General features: G+C 42.1%; 1 protein-coding gene across 3 annotated transcripts in view; it reads right to left on the bottom strand.

Moving 5' to 3' along the window:
- The window catches only part of KIAA1210, a 46,405-nt gene extending 27,428 nt beyond the window's left edge, over positions 1-18,977 (bottom strand). For 2 of the 3 annotated variants that reach the window (XM_081897587.1, XM_081897588.1), the window contains exons 1-2: positions 18,688-18,977; positions 13,762-13,805 (exon numbers count right to left, since the gene is read on the bottom strand). In XM_081897587.1, coding sequence (XP_081753713.1) covers positions 13,762-13,805; positions 18,688-18,722 — 79 coding nt within the window. In that variant the 5' untranslated portion in view covers positions 18,723-18,977. Of the gene's footprint in view, positions 1-6,983; positions 7,443-13,761; positions 13,806-18,687 lie in introns of those variants that run through there. The other variant, XM_081897589.1, reaches the window with a different exon arrangement.
- Positions 18,978-19,770: the final 793 nt, after the last annotated feature.

Genomic DNA, 19,770 nt, shown 5'->3' with positions numbered 1-19,770 from the left:
TCTTTCCCTCACTTTTCAATAACACCCCATTCTCCAGCCAAAAACAACAAACAGCCTTGCTTCTCAAGAGGACATGTACCACTTTTCAGGAAGTTGGGATCAACGTTCGCATTAAGAGGGGGAAGAAACAGTAAATGCTTAGAATGTTTAATTTTTTTTTCTTTCCCGTGGGCAAAAGAATCTCACAGATCAGTCTCTACAGCTTTTTTTTAGACTTAAAAAACCCCCACCTCTGTGCCAAGGGGTTAAAGGATCTACATAACGGAGAATATGAGCTATCACTCAATAAATGGAAATACAGCAGCAACAGCAGAAAACAGCAGATGTGAAGACAGAGCATGAGAATCAACAATATGCAGATAAGAAGCCAGGTCATTTAGAAATAAATTTGAAAGAAACAGGACTGTGTCTAACCCCCCTCGGAGCAGGGACTAAAATAGGAACTTATCCTTGCTGTCCACATCTGATTTGGCTGCATATTTAGAAGTATTTGTTTTCCCATTGTTGTGACACATATTCTGTTTCTGTACAAAAATTTATTGGTCTGTGACTGTATAATAAACAATTCTTCTTCTTCAAAGTGGAGAGTTTTCTGGCTAACCTAACTACTGGGTTCATTAAAGGACTAGGCTCAAGTCCCAACAGATGATAGCAGTGGAAACTGGGGGCAGATCTGATCCAATGGCGCAGAGGAATGAAAAGATAGATAAAGCCACAGAGCTCCCTCATGTAACTATCTTTCTAAACTGATGTGCTTTATTATAGGGTCCCTCAGTTCGGGGCTGCAAAAATCCCAGTTCTGCAGTGCAACCACCGGACTGCCCTTCCATCATGCCCACATACCAGAGAAGTCAGAAGGGTTGCAGACTTGCTAAGCTTGCAAAACACTCTCCTCCGCAACCCACCATCTGCTTCCTTTCTTGCATTTCTATGCAGTTGACGGCAGAGGTCCAGACAGGCTTCAGCCCTGATAACAAGTTTCAGTGCTGCATCCTGGGCAGCCCCTGCGTTTTCCTCATTCTCCTGAATTCTGCCTGGTATCGCTGGCGAGCTAGCAAGTGTGTTTGTGGATCCTAATTTTATTCCAGGAATGGAGAATCTTTAAATGTTTTGGGCATGCTCATGTAAGGAGGTAAAGGGGGGGAGGGTGTGCCTTCTTTTAAGATGGTACCTAGCAGTTACAGTTTTTGAGTTGCAGCCAACTAAGTTTTACTTGAAATTAATGGGCCTAAGCCGTGCCCATCAATAGGTCTACAGTAAGGAGGACAAACACTTGATACAACCCTTTATATAAGTATTGTATTAAAAATAATGAACTTTTTTGAAATGTGCTGACTGATAATCCAGTTAATCTTTTAATCAGTTAAAAGAAGGTTTTAGAATCAATTAATATAACCAATTAATCAATTACAGGTTGCAAACCATGTATACACTTTCAAGCATATATTTACAATCAAAGGGCCAGAAAGTTGCTTGAAAACTTTTATGTATGTAAAGAGGACAGCTGAAGAAGTTCAATTCTGCACTTATTCAGACATCCTAGACAGGAGTCAGAGATTCTGTCCCCCCAGATATTACTGGACTCCAAGCCCCATCAACCGTGGCCACTGGCCATTTTACCTGGGAGTTGTAGTCCAAAACATCTGGTGGCACACAGCTTCCCCAGTGCTCCCTCCATCCCACGTTCTCATGTAACTAAAGAACACACACATTCCAAGCTATAGGTCACATTCTGGGCTGAGGTAGGTGTAAGATGCCAAGCTCTCTCTTAAGTATCACAAATAAAATAAGATAGTAATAGCATTGAGAAAGTCGAGTTCAGCAGCCAAGTGACATTCAATATTAATGAAAGCATTCTGTTAGGATCATTAAAAGGTCATGTTGGCTTTTTTGCAAATATCAATGGACATCACACTCAAATGAGCTCTCTGGGTGCACCACAAAGGCCAATACAATTCCTATAAAAAGGAATTTGATTAAATACAATTACACATTAATGTATTAGGAGGAGGAGGAGGAGTAATAGTAGTAAGTACATCTGTATGGAGAAGTGTGTGTGTGTGATTTTCCCGCCATTCACATTGAACAGGCTTTACTGCAGTGCCTTTTATTGTTGGAGAGAGTTGTGTGTGTGTCTTCATGCCCAAGTAAAACAAAATCTAATAGAAAACAGCTGGTTTCGTGGGTTTCCCCCTTTAAAAAAATGTAACAGGAGGAAATGCTTTTCATACAATTACACGGGCTTAGCTGGGGAAGCCAAAGGGAATGAAAGACAAGGCAAGTCTCTTTGGTGAAAGAAACGAAAATAAATGGTTTGCTACGTAGCAGTCAAGCCAAAGGAACAAACGCCTCTTTGAGCCACAGGTCTTGAATTTCATGCTGCCTCGATTTCTCCCCACCTATATGGCACCGCCTCTGTAATAGAAATCACCCGACACAGGCATTCAAGGCAAGCCAAATGTCATAAACAAATACACATCCTAAAGAGATGCAGTTGGGCTCCTGTCACTTGGTCACTCTGAACTTCTGGTAAGTTCACACAATCTGGGCACTGTAGGTAATCTAGAATGCTCAATGTGGCTGGGGATGAAGGAGCATCTCTACTAGCTATTCCACATGCACAGGGGCATCTCCCAGTCAGAAGAAACCTGTTCTGTCTCCAGAAGGAATCCAGTGTCTGGGCAGGGAGGAGAAAGAAGGCCCATTGCCCTATACCTTCCCTGCTGCGGCACATCCATCCTCTGAACTAGGGTTGGTGAGCCTGTAGTTGTCCAAATGTTGCTGAACTACAACTTCCAACATCCCTGACCAATCACCATGCTGACTGTGGTAGAGGGGCATTGGGAGTCCACAGACACCTGGAATGCTGCAGGATCACCATTGCTGCTCTAGGTCAAGCACAGGTGAGAAGCTAGATGAAAACCACACTCCACACACTACGTGTCAGCACACTGATGTATGCTATCAGCCGCACACACCTATGACCAGCTCTGATGTATGGGCTGAGGACACCTTTAGTTCCCTTGTCTCAGGAGTTAGGGAAACTCAGGCAGAGGAGGAGCAAATGCAACTCTATCCAGCCCTCCCCAAGCTACACCCCTCACTGGCCTGCCCTCAAATGTGTCTTTCCCTGACTGGAATGTGTACTGGAAGTCTGATTATGCCAAGCAGGAGATAACCAGAACATGCACCACTCTGGCAAGACAGTGCACAGGCAGGTAAGGTCTCAGCCATTGTACCAGGTGGAACAGGTAGGCAGAATTGACCTGCGCCTCCATGGACAGCCATGAGTCCAAAATGACCCTCAGGCTATGCTCCTGGTCCTTCAGGGGCACAGCTACCCCATTCAGGACTCCCCATCCCCTGTCCCCCAGAAACAGTACTTCTGTCTTGTCAGGATTCAACCTCAATCCGTTAACTGCCATCCATCCTTCAACTGCCTCCAGACACTCACACAGGACCTTCACTGCCTTCACCGGTTCTGATTTAAAGGAGAGGTAGAGCTGAGTATAATGGTGAACACCCAGCCCAAACCCCCGGATGATCTCTCCAGCGGTTTCATATAGATGTTTAAATTCCCTCCCCTTTTTTTATACAGCAAGATGGTCAACAACAACAATGGCTTTTTAAATAAAATAATGCACAGGCCTTTAGATTTGGTAGGATACCATGTGTGATTTTCCTCTGGCTGCAGCTGTGTTTGGATTTAGTTGAGGTTTGTTGTATTAAGATGTGCTTGTTTTTTAAAGGATGGCTCCTTCAATTCTAACCAGTGGGTATGTCTATAACAGCCTCTATTTATTTTTTATTTCACTGTTCCTGTTCTTCTCCCTGAAGAAGTGCTACACTATTTTAAGAGGAGTTTTTGCTACTTCATAAAATACTCCTTTTTTAAAACAGTATTTTGAGGTTCTTCTTGCTTCTTCGTTGAGAAGCGGGTCCCATGCACCAAACATCCAGTTCCACCACCCAAGATTTTTTTTTTAATGCACCACAGCTGGGGAAGGATCCTAAGTCTATGGTAGTGTTTTTGCTTTTACATGCAGGAGATTCCTGGTTCAGTCTCCAGTATCTCCAGGTTGGGCTGGGAAAGACCCCCCCCCTACCCAAAATCCTAGAGAGCCGCAGCTAGTCAGTACAGACAATACTCAGGTAGAGGGACCAGTGCTCTGACTCTGTATAAGGTAATTTTCTATGTTCCTGGGGCTTTATTGCCCTGTTGGTTCAGGAACTTACCTGAGACACTCCACCCACCCATTGCTCCCCTGTACAAAAGCCACATTGGAGTTCCTTTCTTTAAAAAAAGAAATAAAAGAAACTGAAAATCAGCATACTTCTGCCCCCTCTCCCAACAGCTTTTCTCTCTCACCTCTACCCATTACAAGGAAGTTATGGTATTGTATTTCTGGTGTTAGGTCAGAGCTTAAGTCTAAAAATGCTTGGTGTTTTTTCTTTTCTTTTCAAAATACCAGGAAAGACTCTGAGGTTCTAAGAAAAAGAGTCAATTATGCATCAATTGGTAGGTTAAAAAACAACAACAACAACCAGCTCCAATGGGGAACAGGAGGCAGTTTAGACAAAATTGAATTCCCCTTCCATCCCTTGCTGGCAGACTTGATTCCAAGTGTATTCAATGCAGATGTTTCATGGTCAGGGAATTCCAATATGGAAGGGTACACTTTTGGCATGCATTCCTGGAGGGACACTTGCCATAAACATTTAATCTCCAAGCCAAAACAAAAACTAATTTCCCCCACCCCTGGAAAAAAAAAACCCAGCTCCCCATCCTTGAGCCTCTAGATTGTAAATGAAAGGCAGGCATTGTGGTTTCAGTTCTTGCATTGCCAACAAGCTCTCTTCAGTCAACTTACCAGGGGTTGGGGGGCTGGAATCCAGTTGCAAAGTAAGCTGCACACATATTCATGGGAGAGGGAGGCATTTAGTGCCTGCTTATGCGCTGCTTTTAATAGCCACTCCTTACCCCTGGGAGGATGCATTGGAAGATGCCTCAAGCCAACTTTCCTCAACCTGGTAATGACCACATGTTTTTTGACCTCAATACCCATCTGCCCCAGCTAGCACTGCCAATGGTCAGGAACAATGAGAGTTGTCATTCAGCGACATCTGGAAAGCCCCAGGTTGAGGAAGGCCATACTGAGCTATAACCACTGGTCCACAACAGTAGTCCAGTGTGATCTACTCTGATTGGTAGTGGCTCGCCAAGTGAAGGCTTTGCTGAGATCTGCTACCCAAACAGGTAACAGGGGATGTCAGGAATTGAACAGGAGAGCTTCTACATCAAGCCAATGGGCCACACCTCCTTTCCCCCGTGTTTGCTTAGACAGTACAGTGGTACCTTGGTTCTCAAACTTAATGCATTCTGGTAAGGTAAAGGTAAAGGGACCCCTGACCATTAGGTTCAGTCGTGGACGACTCTGGGGTTGTGGCGCTCATCTCGCTTTATTGGCCGAGGGAGCTGGCGAACAGCTTCCGGGTCATGTGGCCAGCATGACTAAGCCGCTTCTGGCGAACCAGAGCAGCACACAGAAACGCCGTTTACCTTCCCGCCGGAGCTGTACCTATTTATCTACTTGCACTTTGACGTGCTTTTGAACTGCTAGGTTGGCAGGAGCAGGGACCGAGCAACAGGAGCTCACCCCATCATGGAGATTCGAACCGCCGACCTTCTGATCGGCAAGTCCTAGGCTCTGTGATTTAACTCACAGTGCCACCCGCGTCCCATCCGTTCTGGTAGTCCGCTCCAAAAACAAAGTGTTCCAAAACCAAGGCGCACTTCCCCATGGAAAGTAATGCAAAACAGATTAATCCATTCCAGACTTTTAAAAACAACCCGTAAAACAATTTAACATGAATTTTACTATCTAACGAGACCACTGATCCATAAAATAAAAGCAATAATCAATATACTGTACTATAAAATAAATAAGTCAGTATTGTAGATGATAAAAAATTAACAGAAAAAGTCTCAAAAACAAAAACGCAAAATAAATAGCAAAAACAAAAGCACCAAACTTATTCCATTCCGGAAGTCTGTTTGACTTCTGAAATGTTCGAAAACCAAGGCACAGCTTCTGATTGGTGCAGGAGACCCCCACCACCACCACCCCAAAGAGCAGACAACCGTATCAGATGTTTGGCTTCTGAAAAACTTTTGAATACCAAACATTTCCGGGTTTTCAGCATTTGGGAACCAAGGTACGACCGTGTTGCCTGCCTTTCTGGTCTGGAAAAAAATTACTGTGTTCTGCAGGATAACACAGAACAGTAATACTGTATTTATTTATTTACTTACTTATTTACTTTAAATGTTTTGATATCACTACTGATTTTTAAAAAATAAAATAAAATACAGTCCCATAGAATTAAAACCGTATTAAAAAGTTAGAAGCAGATATCAGCTGTTACGGAGAGACCTATTCTTAATTGCCAGCATAAGCCTGACTGAATAGAAAAGTTTTCAGCGGCGTTTGAAATCTGGCACAGAAGGCGCCCAATGAATCTCTATTGGCAGAGAGATTTGACAAAAATGGGCCCATGACACTAAAGGCTCAGTTTCTTGTTCTTGTCAAATGAGCCTCACCAGCTTGGGGAATGACCAACAACACTCTTGCCATTGATCTCAGTGATTGAACTGGGATTATACTTACTTACTTATTTATTATCCACCCTTTTCACCCAAAGTCCCAGGGCAGGTTACAAAATTAAAACACATCATTCAAAAAAGTAGCTTAAAACAGCATACAATCATAAAAATAAGGTGGGTCCTATGAATTTACACCTCAGGTATCAAAAGCTAGGATACAGAGATTGGTCTTCAGCATCCTGCAGAAGCTGTATAATGAAGGTGTCAGATGTGGAGGAAGTTCCACAACTTAGGGGCCACCACAGAGAATGCCCACCAACCTGTCACCACAAGGTTGGCAGTCCAGCTCCCATCCACCCCCTTGACCCAGACATACGACATCCATGACCTACCTTAGGAACACAGACAAGCAGCAGAGGACTGTGTCAGGGGAAAATCCACAAGGAGAAATTTACAAAAATAAGAAATGGGCGTGACTCACACGCCAGCTCTCACCTGGGACAAAAAAACTCCACATTCCCTTCTGCCTCACACCTGGGAAGGGCCACAGTTCTGTGCACTCCAGGAATATGAAACTACTTCCACTAGCTCAGACCACATTCAGCCTCTCACCCAATAAATGACCTACAGGTGTGTTTCCCAAACTTGGGTCTCCAGCTGTTTGGGGACTACAAATGCCATCAGTCCTAGCTAGCAGATCCAGTAGCCATGGATGATGAGAACTGTAGTACAAAAACAGCAGGAGTCCCAAGTTTGGGAAACCCTGGTCTAGATGAAAACATAAACCTTCCAGATAAAGGGACACCACACACATAACAATGTCCAATGAAACAATAAAGTGGGTGGCCCAAAGAGGCAACTCAGGTGGGCTGATTTGGGGGGAGTCCTGAACAGCTGCAGCTAATCAGACTAACGGTCTGTGGGCTCAGTAGGGTCTAGCCCTATTAATAATAATAATACAGTAATAATAATTTTTATTTATAGCCCTCCCTCTCCAGCCAAGGCCGGGCTCAGGGCGGCTAACAAGCAATAATAAAAGCAAGTTGAATGAATACAACTTAAAAACAAATACAACAATTAACATTAAAATATTAAAATGTAGCCTCATCGCAGGAGGAGAAAGGAAAAGAAAAAAGAGAGGGAGGGAATCAAATTGGCTCCAAGCCAAAGGCCAGGTGGAACAACTCTGTCTTACAGGCCCTGCGGAAAGAAATCAGATCCCACAGGGCCCTGGTCTCATGAGGCAGAGCCAGGCCGGGGCCAGTGTTGAAAAGGCCCTGGTTCTGGTTGAGGCTAATCTAACTTCCTTAGGGCCCGGGACCACTAGGGTGTTGCTATTTATGGACCTTGAGGCTCTCCGTGGGGCATACCAGGAGAGGCGGTCCCATAGGTACGAGGGTCCTAGGCCATGAAGGGCTTTAAAGGTCAAAAGCAGCACCTTAAATCTGACCCTGTACTCCACCGGGAGCCAGTGCAGCTTGAAAAGCACTGGGTGAATATGCTCCCATGGCAGAGATCCTGTGAGGAGCCTCGCTGCAGCATTCTGCACCCGCTGGAGTTTCTGGGACAGCTTCAAGGGCAGCCCTGCGTAGAGCGAATTACAGTAGTCAAGCCTGGAGGTGACCATCGCATGGATCACAGTGGCCAGGTCGGGACGGGAAAGGTAAGGGACCAACTGTTTGATGCGGCGAAGGTGGAAAAATGTCGCCTTGGCTGTTGCTGTAACCTGTGCCTCCATGGAAAGGGAGGCGTCAAGGATTACACCCAAACTCTTAACAGAAGGCAGTGGCACTAATTGGGCCCCTGCAAGAGAAAGGAATTGGTCCCTCATCCCCATACCATCCCGACCCTATTGAAAATAAACTCCAACCTTTTTTGGAAATGTAACAAAGAACCTGGAACGATAATTTGTATGTGTTGGGGTTGCAAGGAAATAAAGAATTTTTGGGGAATAATACATGAGGAATTTAAGAAAATGCAAAAAAAAAAAACTTTGCTAAAAAATCCTGAAGCTTATCTGTTAATGTTGGTGGGCAAAGACATACCACATATGAAAAAAACAATTTTTTTATATGCAAGAACAGCTGCCAGGGAAGTGATTGTCACTAAATGGAAATCTCAGGACACACTAACAAAAGAAGAGTAGATTTGCAAATTAAATGAGTATATAGAATTGGCAAAAATTAACTTCAGTTATAAGATACCAATCAAATCAAAAGTTAAGAATGGAGTAGAAGTATTTCGAAGATTATATGTCAAAATATTGTTCTAAAACCGACATGCTAATAGGCTTAGAATAAAAAATATAAGCAATAACAAAAGCAATAAAGAAAGAAGGAAAAATCAGAATTTAACAAAGGTAATTTATTATAGAATGCAAAGAAAAAAGGTAGAAAGGAATATAAAGGAGTCAAATTGCTGTGGAGGGGAATAGAGGGTGGGTGGTGGCTTTTATAATTAACTGTATAATTAAGTAGCTGTTGTAATTTAGATATTATATTTTATAGGAGAGAATCATTGGGAATTTTGGTTATTATGTATATATGTTAAGTTTCAATAAAGATCTTTGAACATGAAAAAGAAAAAGAAAATAAACTCCCACCGACAAAAGCCTCACACGGGCAGCTGCTTTTTAGGTAGATAGGTGGCCTGATGTTAACCAGTTCTTCTTCTTAATATTATTATTATTACAAACTTTACTGAAATGTTTTGAAACAATTACCAAGCATAACGTGTTGTCTTCTAGAACGAGTACATGGGCAGATGTTAAGCCTTGCATGCAGTTGTGCACATGGCATCAAAACAGACGGAAAACAGATTAAGCTCACACCCACAGGGTATACTATCTAGAGCACTAAGATAATTTCTCCGTACTGGCTGGTCTGAGATGTAAGGGGGAGTTACTGCACTATTGTTAATAAAGCATATATTTGAGTTCCATTGCCTCTCCCCACGCTTCTTCTTCCAGCCAGCTGCCTTTTCTCCCTCCTTCCTTCCTTCTGCTGCAGGATATCTGTTTATGCTTTGTACCGTATTAATGTAACATTCTTATAAGGTAGCTCTGTATTTGTGTAATATTTGTCGCTTAAGTGGTCTGTTCTTGCCTAGTTTTCTGCACATTGCACAGAGAGAGAGAGTGTGTTCTAGAAATGGTGTAAAGAAATAAATAAAGTAAGTATCAATAGTCTGATCACCACATTGTGCACCAGCTGGACCTCCCGAATGAGGCCCAAGGGCAGCCCCACATATACAGTGCATTGCGGCAATCTAGCCTTGAGGTTCCCAATCCATAAACTCCAATATAATAATTATCACCTCCATATTTAATAACTGATGCAACAAAAATTATGTGGCTGGATTTCCCTGACCATACTGCGGTCTATGAAGGTCTTCTTATGTTCTCACTTTGCACTAGCAATAGGACGGCGCTGCCGGTTTGAGATAAGGGGAAAAGGATTGAGGCACAGGAGAGGAGAACGAAATATAATTTACAGCACATTTTTAGGGGTGTCCAATCTCAAGTCTGCCCAAAGGTTTGCATGCCAAATATTTTGTGTAGCTTCTCACATGCTAGAATATAATAAGAAGCCATGGTTCTATATTTTGACATAAAATCTTCGAAATACTTCTTGAAAACACAGATATTTTGGACGTAGAAGGGTTTAATAACACTTTTGGGTGGCATGCATATTTGTGGTATGACAAGGTTAAAGCTCATAAAGCTTTCAAAAATCATATTGTCAGGAAAGCATTGTATAACGTCTGGATTAAATATAAAGATTTGTTGGAAAACAAAACTCCCAGGTGGTTATCTCCAATGGAGGCGAAGGCCGTGAAAAAACTTAACATGGAGTCAAAATGGTTGAAATATTGGGAAATAGTGGAACAAGAGGGGGATAAATTGAAATTGCAGAGTTATGAGAAATTGAAAGATAAAGTGCGAGATTGGCTTCACTATTATCAAATAATGGAGGTTTTTAAGTCTGATAGGAAAAAGGGTTTTCAGGTGGAAAAATCGAAATTGGAGACAGAACTGTTAGAGTCCAAAACTAAGAATTGGTAAAAAAATGTATAACTTGCTGTTGGAATGGAATACACAGGATGAAACTGTCAAATCAGCTATGATTAAGTGGGCACAAGATGTTGGTCATAACATCATGTTTGAAGACTGGGAATGGTTATGGACCACCGGTATAAAATTTACGGCATGTAATGCCTTAAAAGAAAATATTATGAAAATGATTTATAGGTGGTACATGACCCCAGTCAAGCTTGCAAAAATTTACCACTTGCCTGATAATAAGTGTTGGAAATGTAAAGAGACTGAAGGTACATTCTTTCACCTTTGGTGGACGTGCCCAAAGATTAAGGCTTTTTGGGAGAAGATTTATAATGAAATAAAAAAGGTATTTAAATATACCTTTCTGAAGAAACCAGAGGCCTTTCTCTTGGGTATGGTCAGCCAATTGGTGTTAAAGAAGGACAGAACTTTTTTTATGTATGCTACAACAGCAGCAAGAATACTTATTGCAAAGTATTGGAAGACAGAAGAACTACCCACCGTGGAAGAATGGCAGATGAAAGTTATAGACTATATGGGACTGGCAGAGATTGCCGGCAGAATCCGAGACCAGGGGAAAGAGAAGGCAGAAGAAGATTGGAAAAAAATTAAAGACTATCTTAAGAAATACTGTAAAATTGTTGAATGCTAAGACAATGTTGATTATGAAATTAAGGGGTTGCTAGCTGTAACATTTATGTGAATATGGAAAGTAAGCTTAAAAATCTAATAGAAATTAAAGGAAGGATTTGTTGAAGAGACTTAATTAGAGAATGGAATACAGTAAGGAGAGGTATGAGGAGGTCGGGAAAGTAAGTTTCATGCATATAAGGGAATGAAGTTATACATGTGGTTTTTTTCTTGTATGTATTTTTGTTTTCTTTTTTTGTGTCTTTTTGTGATTTTTATGTTTTATAAAATTTGTGAAATTGCCAATAAATATCTTTAAAAAAAAATATCTTCGAAATACTTCCACTCCATTCTTAACTTTTGATTTGATTGATATCTTATAATTGAAGTTAATTTTGCCCATTCTATATACTCACTTAATTTACAAATCCACTCTTCCTTTGTTGGAGTGTCCTGGGACTTCCATTTAGTGGCAATCACTACCCTGGCAGCTGTTATTGCATATAATTCATATATATATATATATATATATATATATGCTTTCGTAGATTTTCACGGGTACAGGAATGCAGGTTTTGGTGTCCTCGGGTGTCTTCCCGTGTAAAAGTTGGGGTGTCTAGGCGACGTTTCGACGAGGTCTCACTCGTCATCTTAGCACCAGCCTGAAGATGACGAGTGAGACCTCGTCGAAACGTCGCCTAGACACCCCAACTTTTACACGGGAAGACACCCGAGGACACCAAAACCTGCATATATATATATATATATATATATATATATATATATATATATATGTACTATGTCTTTGCCAACCAACCCTAACAGATAAGCTTCGTGATTTTTTATCAAGGTTTTTTTTAGCATTTTCTTAAATTCCTCCTGGATTATTCCCCAATACTTCTTTATTTCCTCCTTGCAATCCCAACACATATGAATTATTATTCCAGGTTCTTTGTTACATTTCCAACGAAGGTTGGATTTTAATTTATAAATTTTGGTGAATTTAACTGGTGTTAAATACCACCTGTAAAACATTTTAACAAAATTTTCCTTATCATATAGCAGGCGGTAAAGCGAATATCCTCACGCCAGAGTTTCTCCCACTGTTCTAAATATAAAGCGTGGTCGATATCTTGTGCCCATTTGACCATTGTTTCTTTTACCTCTTCATCCATCAAATCATAGTCCAAAAACAGAGTGTAAATTTTCGATAATAATTTCCTATTGTTTTGTAATGTAATGGTGCTAAATAGCGATTGTTCAAAATATTGTTCTAAAAATGACATGCTAATAGGTAAAGGTAAAGGTACCCCTGCCCGTACGGGCCAGTCTTGACAGACTCTGGGGTTGTGCGCCCATCTCACTTAAGAGGCCAGGGGCCAGCGCTGTCCGGAGACACTTCCGGGTCACGTGGCCAGCGTGACATCGCTGCTCTGGCGAGCCAGAGCCGCACACGGAAACGCCGTTTACCATCCCGCTGGTAAGCGGTCCCTATTTATCTACTTGCACCCGGAGGTGCTTTCGAACTGCTAGGTTGGCAGGCGCTGGGACCGAGCAGCGGGAGCGCACCCCGCCGTAGGGATTTGAACCGCCAACCTTTCGATCGGCAAGTCCTAGGCGCTGAGGCTTTAACCCACAGCGCCACCTGCGTCCCCTGACATGCTAATAGGCTTAGAATAAAAAATGTAAGCAATAACAAAACCAATAAAGAAAAGGAAAAATCAGAATTTAACAAAAATAATTTATTACCGAATGCAAAGAAAAAAGGTAGAAAGGAATATAAAGAAGTTGAATTGCTGTGGAGGGAAGTAGAGGGTGAGTGCTGCATTTTATAGTTAAGTGCATAATTATGCAGCTGTTGTAATTTAGATATTATATTTTATGTGAGGGAATCATTGGGAATTTTGGTTATTATGTATATAAGTTAAGTTTCAATAAAGATCGTTTTTGGGTGGAAGAACACCCCCCCCCCCAAAAAAAGAAGAATCTGTGGTTCTAGAACCAACTTGCCAAATATCCTATTTTAACAGTGGTCAGCAAGAAGTCTACGGAAAGCACACAAGCAGGACCTGAGTGCAATAGAACTCTCCCCTCACCATGGTTTTCAGAACTTGGTACTGTACTTTAGTCTCTGCCACTGGAGGCAGAACATAGTCCTCGGGGTTAGCAGTCATTGATAACCTACTTCTCTAAGAAACAGCAAATCTTGAGAATCAAAATTACACCACTTTTGCAAACAACACGGATTTAATTTGCACTCTGAGCTCCAGAAAGGCAGACGATATGGGGAAAGAAGAGAGAGAGAGAAAGAAATAAGTACAGCAGAGTTTTTTGTTGGCATAGGCAAAGTTCAGAGTTATACAGCACCCCTCGCCATGCAGAAGGAAGATGTTCTGTGAGAGAATGTGTGCCCATGCACACACACACTACAGCACCAGAGTGGTCAAATTAAAAGTTTCATCTTACCTATTTCGGCATTCTGATTGAGATCTCACAGACCAGCGACCACACCTAGGGATGCGGAAGGGCCCAGATATTCAGTTTGGATTGCAATTTAATGTGAATCAGATTCACACTTACCAAAACAATACACAAACCAAAAATTATTATTATTATTATTATTATTATTATTATTATTATTATTATTATTATTATTATTATCTTATTTGTACCCCACCCATCTGACTGGCTTGCCCCGGTCACTCTGTGCAGCTTCCAACAAATATAAAAGCCCAATAAAATATCAAACATAAAAAAGCCTCCCTGTACTTCAGGGGTCTTCCAAAAGTTGTATAGTTATTTACAACACAACTATCCTTTAAAATTTTCATTTCTCTGAATTTTGTGATGTAGTTTTCCAACAAACAAACAAAAACCCAATTTGTGCAATAATGTGTATATTAGGGAAAGTGTGCATACAAAAGCATATATTAATGATAACGCACACACAAATGCATTTATGTTAGTGGAAATTGCTTTGCAAGGATGTGTTACATTAGGGAAAACTGCATACAAAAACGTATATATTAAAAGCAATGCTCGTGAAAACGCTGACAAATTTTCATGAGGACTACTGAAGTGGAAATGCGAAAAACTGAATTTAATATGGGGAAAATGATAAAGTATGGGAAACTGAAACTGGCAGATTCACCCATTCCTAATTACAACTAGGTTTCCCAGGTCACAACCAAGAGATGGGCTGCATTCAGATGCCATAATAAACCATATTTATTGCCATGTTTTAGAGCAGTGATGGCGAACCTTTTAGAGACCAAGTGCCCAAACTGCAACCCAAAGCCCACTTATCACAAAGTACCAACATGGCAATTTAACCTGTGTCTCTCATTTTTTCTGTGCGTTCCACGTTTCTTCTTTATGACTGCTGCTGTAATAAATAATGCTTCCTAAAAGTTATTGCATTACATTCTTCATTAAATTATCTTATAGTATAATTCAGTGCTTTTTTTCTAAAAGAAAAAATGTTTAGGGGTACTGTCATTTTGACTCAAGAAAATTGCCACCAGGGGAAAATAAATACAGTTCAATTTGGGGGAAATAAATACAGTGAATTTCTTCGCCCATTAAATTCACAAAATGTTTGGGGGTATGCATCCCCCTGAATCACCACAGAAAAAAAAGCACCGGTATTACTCCAAAACAAAGTGGTGTTATGAACCATCAAACCTCAGAAATACATTGTTTCCAGAAGGTTCCACAATTCTGGCCGCTATTGTACACTGGAGGGCTGCACTAAGAGCCACCATCTCCCAATTTTTAATATGAGATAGTAATGATTGTCTGCGTGCGCACATACAAATAAATATTTTAAAAAATAAAATAAACTCAGACAGATGTGCGGGGTATAAATAATATATATTATTATTATATTTTGCCATTTCCTTGGCTGCCGTTTGATCGCAGCCTCCACGGAATGGATTTCTCTGTTGGCTTCCACGGAAAAGCACAGCGAACTTGTAAACCCAGCAGACCCGTCTTAGGTTGCCGTCTTTATATGCTTACTGACTTGGGAGTTAAGCCCTGCTGAACTCAGGGTGACTTACTCCCAGGTAAAGATGTAAAATTTCTGGAAATTCTGAAGCCATGAGGGGGGGGAAAGGTTTTTGCCCTGTTTTTTCCCGGGGGGAAATGGAAAAATTGGAAAAAAACGTTCAGGGTGGAGTAGTTTTACAAATTGCGTGAAACAGAGTGTAGATAAAAGTATTATGCTTGCAATAAAAGGGGTAGCCACCCCCTTTCCCTCAAAAGCAACAAAAAAGCAAGAAACCATAAACATAAAAAATAATCAGATTTGCCCCTTAGCACCAACAGCACATAAAGTTAAGGTCCGCCTCAATATTTAAGCTCCATAGAAAGTCTACCCTTTGAGCAGTGCTTTTTAAAAAAACAAAACCAGAAGACACAACATATACATGCGGTTCATTCTATCTCATTTTCTGAACTACAGTGGTACCTCGGGTTAAATACTAAATTCGTTCCGGAGGTCCGTTCTTAACCTGAAACTGTTCTTAACCTGAAGCACCACTTTAGCTAATGGGTCCTCCCGCTGCTGCCGTGCCGCCAGAGCATGATTTCTGTTCTCATCTTGAAGCAAAGTTCTTAACCCGAGGTACTATTTCTGGGTTTGCAGAGTCTGTAACCTGAAGCATATGTAACCCGAGGTACCACTGTAATGCTATCATTTTCCATTTCTTCTTGCTCTTGCTCTTTCTTATTTTTCTCATGGAGTTTTTAAAAACTGCTTTGGGGAAAAACGTGGGTGGGGTGGGATGGATACCTGTCCCCCCCCCCAATTTTACCAATTCCCCCCCCCCAGGCCTTTCCATCTCTACTTGAGGACAGCCGGGGCAAAGCATAAGGCAAATTTTCTGCATGCCAGGCCCAGAAGTAACCAACATCCAGTTACTGAATAGTATGTTGCACTAAGGCTCAAACTCTGTTTGAATGGAAAAGGAGTGTGTGTGTGTGTGTTTTTAATTGAATTTGTTTTTATATATTATACATCGCATGATGGTAAGAGAGCTTTCTAAAGAGTTTACAGAACTATACAACAGAATATTAAAATGATTGATAAAACAGTTAAAAGCAGGTATTTAAGAGTATTCAAAAGATGGTTAAAGTCAGCAGTGGTTAAAAGGAAGTACCGTAAATCGCATGCAGCTTCTACGTGTCCAGGTGGGCTGGCCCTAACCAAAATGTTTTCAGCAGTTGCCAGAAAAGGTACAGTGAGAGCACCTGCCTGGTGTCAATTGGCAGGCAGCTCCAAAGTGGGGGTGCTGGAAGGCCTGGAAAGAAACCGGGAAAATTGGGGGGGGGGAACCAGGCACAAAACCCTGGTTTCTCTCCTCCCCCCCCAATTTTCCTGGTTGTTTTTTTCTTCCAGGCCTTCCCATCTCTACTCCCAAGTAGGAAAAACAGACTGGTGGGAGGCCCTGGCGCGTTAAAAGTCAATGCATGCTCAGACCCTCGCTCACTTGCCAGGCCCTGGTGCCGCAGGCTTTGGACAGCTCGCAAGAGCCCTCCTCCCCCACCCCCAGCTGGGAAGCTACTGCCCTGGGGCAACAGCGCGTGTGCCCACAGAGAGTGCCCTCTCTGGCACACATGCCATAGGTTTGCCACCACTGGTTTGGAGTGACCAGAAGGTGTCTAGGTGAGCCTTGCATGTTCCCTTCTTTCATTATCCTCCTTTAGCACACCTGAAAAGGAAGACATCAGAAGTTTCACTACCATTTCTGATCAGCTGCAATTTAGTGTTGCATACAGACTTGACAAACTGTAGTTCACCTTAAGCATGCACACTGCCTTGCCCCCGTGATTGAGGTGGCTGGGGCCATGTGACATCAGCACGTTGTGTGTGCACACTGAGGGGCATGCACACATGACATAAGTGTGTCCCACAGCATGCTCGCACCACATGCACACACTGTGGGGCAAGTCACTTGCATGCGCCACAGGGTTTGCTGATGTGTTGTGTGCACACTCCACAGCTTGCACGTGTGACACCCTGTGGCATGTGCACATGACCGCCAGGGAATTTTGAGGGGGCCCGGGCCCCTCCTTGAAATTTTTTTGGGGTCTCTGCCACCCCAATGGCGCAACTAACCTTAACTATGGTTTGCTGAAAAAAGCCAGCTTCATAAGCCATGGCTTGAAAGGAGTGAAGGTTTGCTAACCTCTCACAGCTGTGCAGGCCAACCACCTGTCCATCAAACTCCCTTCCACAGTGCTTCCCATGTACCCAACAGCCAACTGGAGTTGGGACACTTGGGCACCACAGCAAAAGGCACTTTGCAGGCCCTCTGCTCAGCAATGCACCATGTATAGGACTGGCAAAGCTGCTTTATGTAGAACATAAAGCGACTCCTGCTGGGTCACACCAAAACTCCATGTATCCTATTCTCATAGATGTCCATGGGAAATCCTCAAGGCAGACATGGATGCAACAGCACTCTCCAAACTTGCAATTCCCAGAAGCTGGTACACTTCTTCTGATACTACACTGGAAGTAGTACACATTTTTAAATGACTAATTTCAGTGATTGACAAGTACATATTAAAATTAATGGACCATAACGTAATAAAAAAGAAGAAGAAGAACACAGACATAACCCTGCTTTGTTCCATTCTTCTTCCCTTTTGCAATTTGCTGCATGGATTCCAGCCACAGAGCAATTAATCAAAACAAATAAGAACCTATTTATTTTAAAACTGCAAAGATGTTGCTTTATAATATCACACTCCTTTTTAAATTTTAAAAAAAACCTTCATTTTTTTCTGCAAGTGGAACACTCTCATCTTCAATTCCATTTAGTGTTTTAAATCCAACTAGTTTCCAAGAACACTATAGAAACAATAAAAGCACATACACTTTCATACTGGAAATCCCACTTTGCATTGTTAAAAACGTCTACTCAGAAGTAAGCTCACTTCTATTCAATGAGGCTTACTTCCAGGTAACTTAATAGGATTGCAGTGATTCAGTTCATATTTATGCAGAAGCATCTCCCACTGTCTCACACCACCCCAAGGTACATTTGCAACCTTAATTACCATTATCCATTTCTATATCAAAAGTTACACTTTCAGGAAAGCCAGGTAATTCATTTGGTGCTTCATCCTTTGCATGTGAAAAAAGAATGGTCTTTCTTAAACACCTAAGACCTGGACATTTACACAGAGCAATTTTTTTTCAAAAAACCAACAGATTCTGCCTGCAGGCTTACAACCTAAAACAACTGATAAGCGGTCCCTGTTCTTTCATACAATATAATACAATGATTAAAGGAAGAAAAAGAAGTGTTTGCAAAAGTCTCCACGCTGCAAAAGTAATATGGGGGAAGGAGGTGGGAAGCGAAGAATAATTAAAGTCACTTACCTTTTAAAGTTCAGACAGCTGTAGAACGCAGCCATGGTATCTCATACACAGTCAGTGTGAGTGTATATTTAATAACTCCTCACGTGCATATAACGATGCTTCCTTCTAGCAGAACTAAGCACTTAGCATCCGGCTTTCCCTCACACCAACTCGAAAGCCAGCGTGCCTATAGATTACTAGCCAGATAAAGTTCCTGATCTGAGGCCCACGAGCTCTGTTTAACAGGATTCAAAGAAGGTTGTGCTTGTTCCATACATGGGTAAGAATTGTTAACTCTCCCCTCTCCTGTCTCTCTCAAACTCTACAAAACCACAGCATCTCGAGCCCTAAATACCATCTGTTTGTCTCTCCGCCTCTTTCTCTCCCCCCCCCCACCCCGCCCATGGCTAATAAGGGACTCTGCCGACTATTAAAGAAGAACACACACTTGAAACACGCCGTACGAAAAAGGATGGGGCAAACTAGCAAGCTGCAATCCTGTTAAGAAAAAGGAGCGTTTGTTCGCAGAGGGTCCCAAATTCTATCCCAAGCAACTCCAGGAAGGGGAAGGAAAGGCTCCTGGCTGCAGCCCTGGAGAACCACTGCCTGCCAGGGCAAATCCTTAGCTAAATGGACCAACAGCCCTGACTCAGTGCAAGGCAGGTTTCTATATGGCAAAAATGGGGAGCCTGTGGCACCGCCCCCCCATGCTTCTGGACTGCAAGTCCCATCAGCATTAGCCAGCAGAACCAATGATCAGGGATAATGGGCATAGCTGTCAACTTTTCCCTTTTCTTGCGAGGAATCCTATTCGGAATAAGGGAATTTCCCTTAAAAAAGGGAAGCGTTGACAGCTATGATGATGGGAGCTGCAACATGTGGAGGGGCGATGGTTGCCTATCCCTGCAATTGGAGTGATTTCAGAAAATAGGCTGTTGTGAAATGTTGGGGCACCCAAAAGAAGCAGAACAGAAAACAGTGTCAACAGATTAATAGCAGCAATGGAGAAGTTATTTCCTCTAGCCATTAGGAGTCTAAATTATACAGCAAGGGACATCCTTTCTAGCATGCTGCACAGCCAGTTGTTGAGGAAAGAAATTTCTC

The sequence above is a fragment of the Podarcis melisellensis genome (assembly GCF_964234715.1).
Source record: "Podarcis melisellensis genome assembly, chromosome: Z".
Lineage (NCBI taxonomy): Eukaryota > Metazoa > Chordata > Lepidosauria > Squamata > Lacertidae > Podarcis > Podarcis melisellensis.
This window is presented reverse-complemented; position numbering and strand designations above follow the sequence as displayed.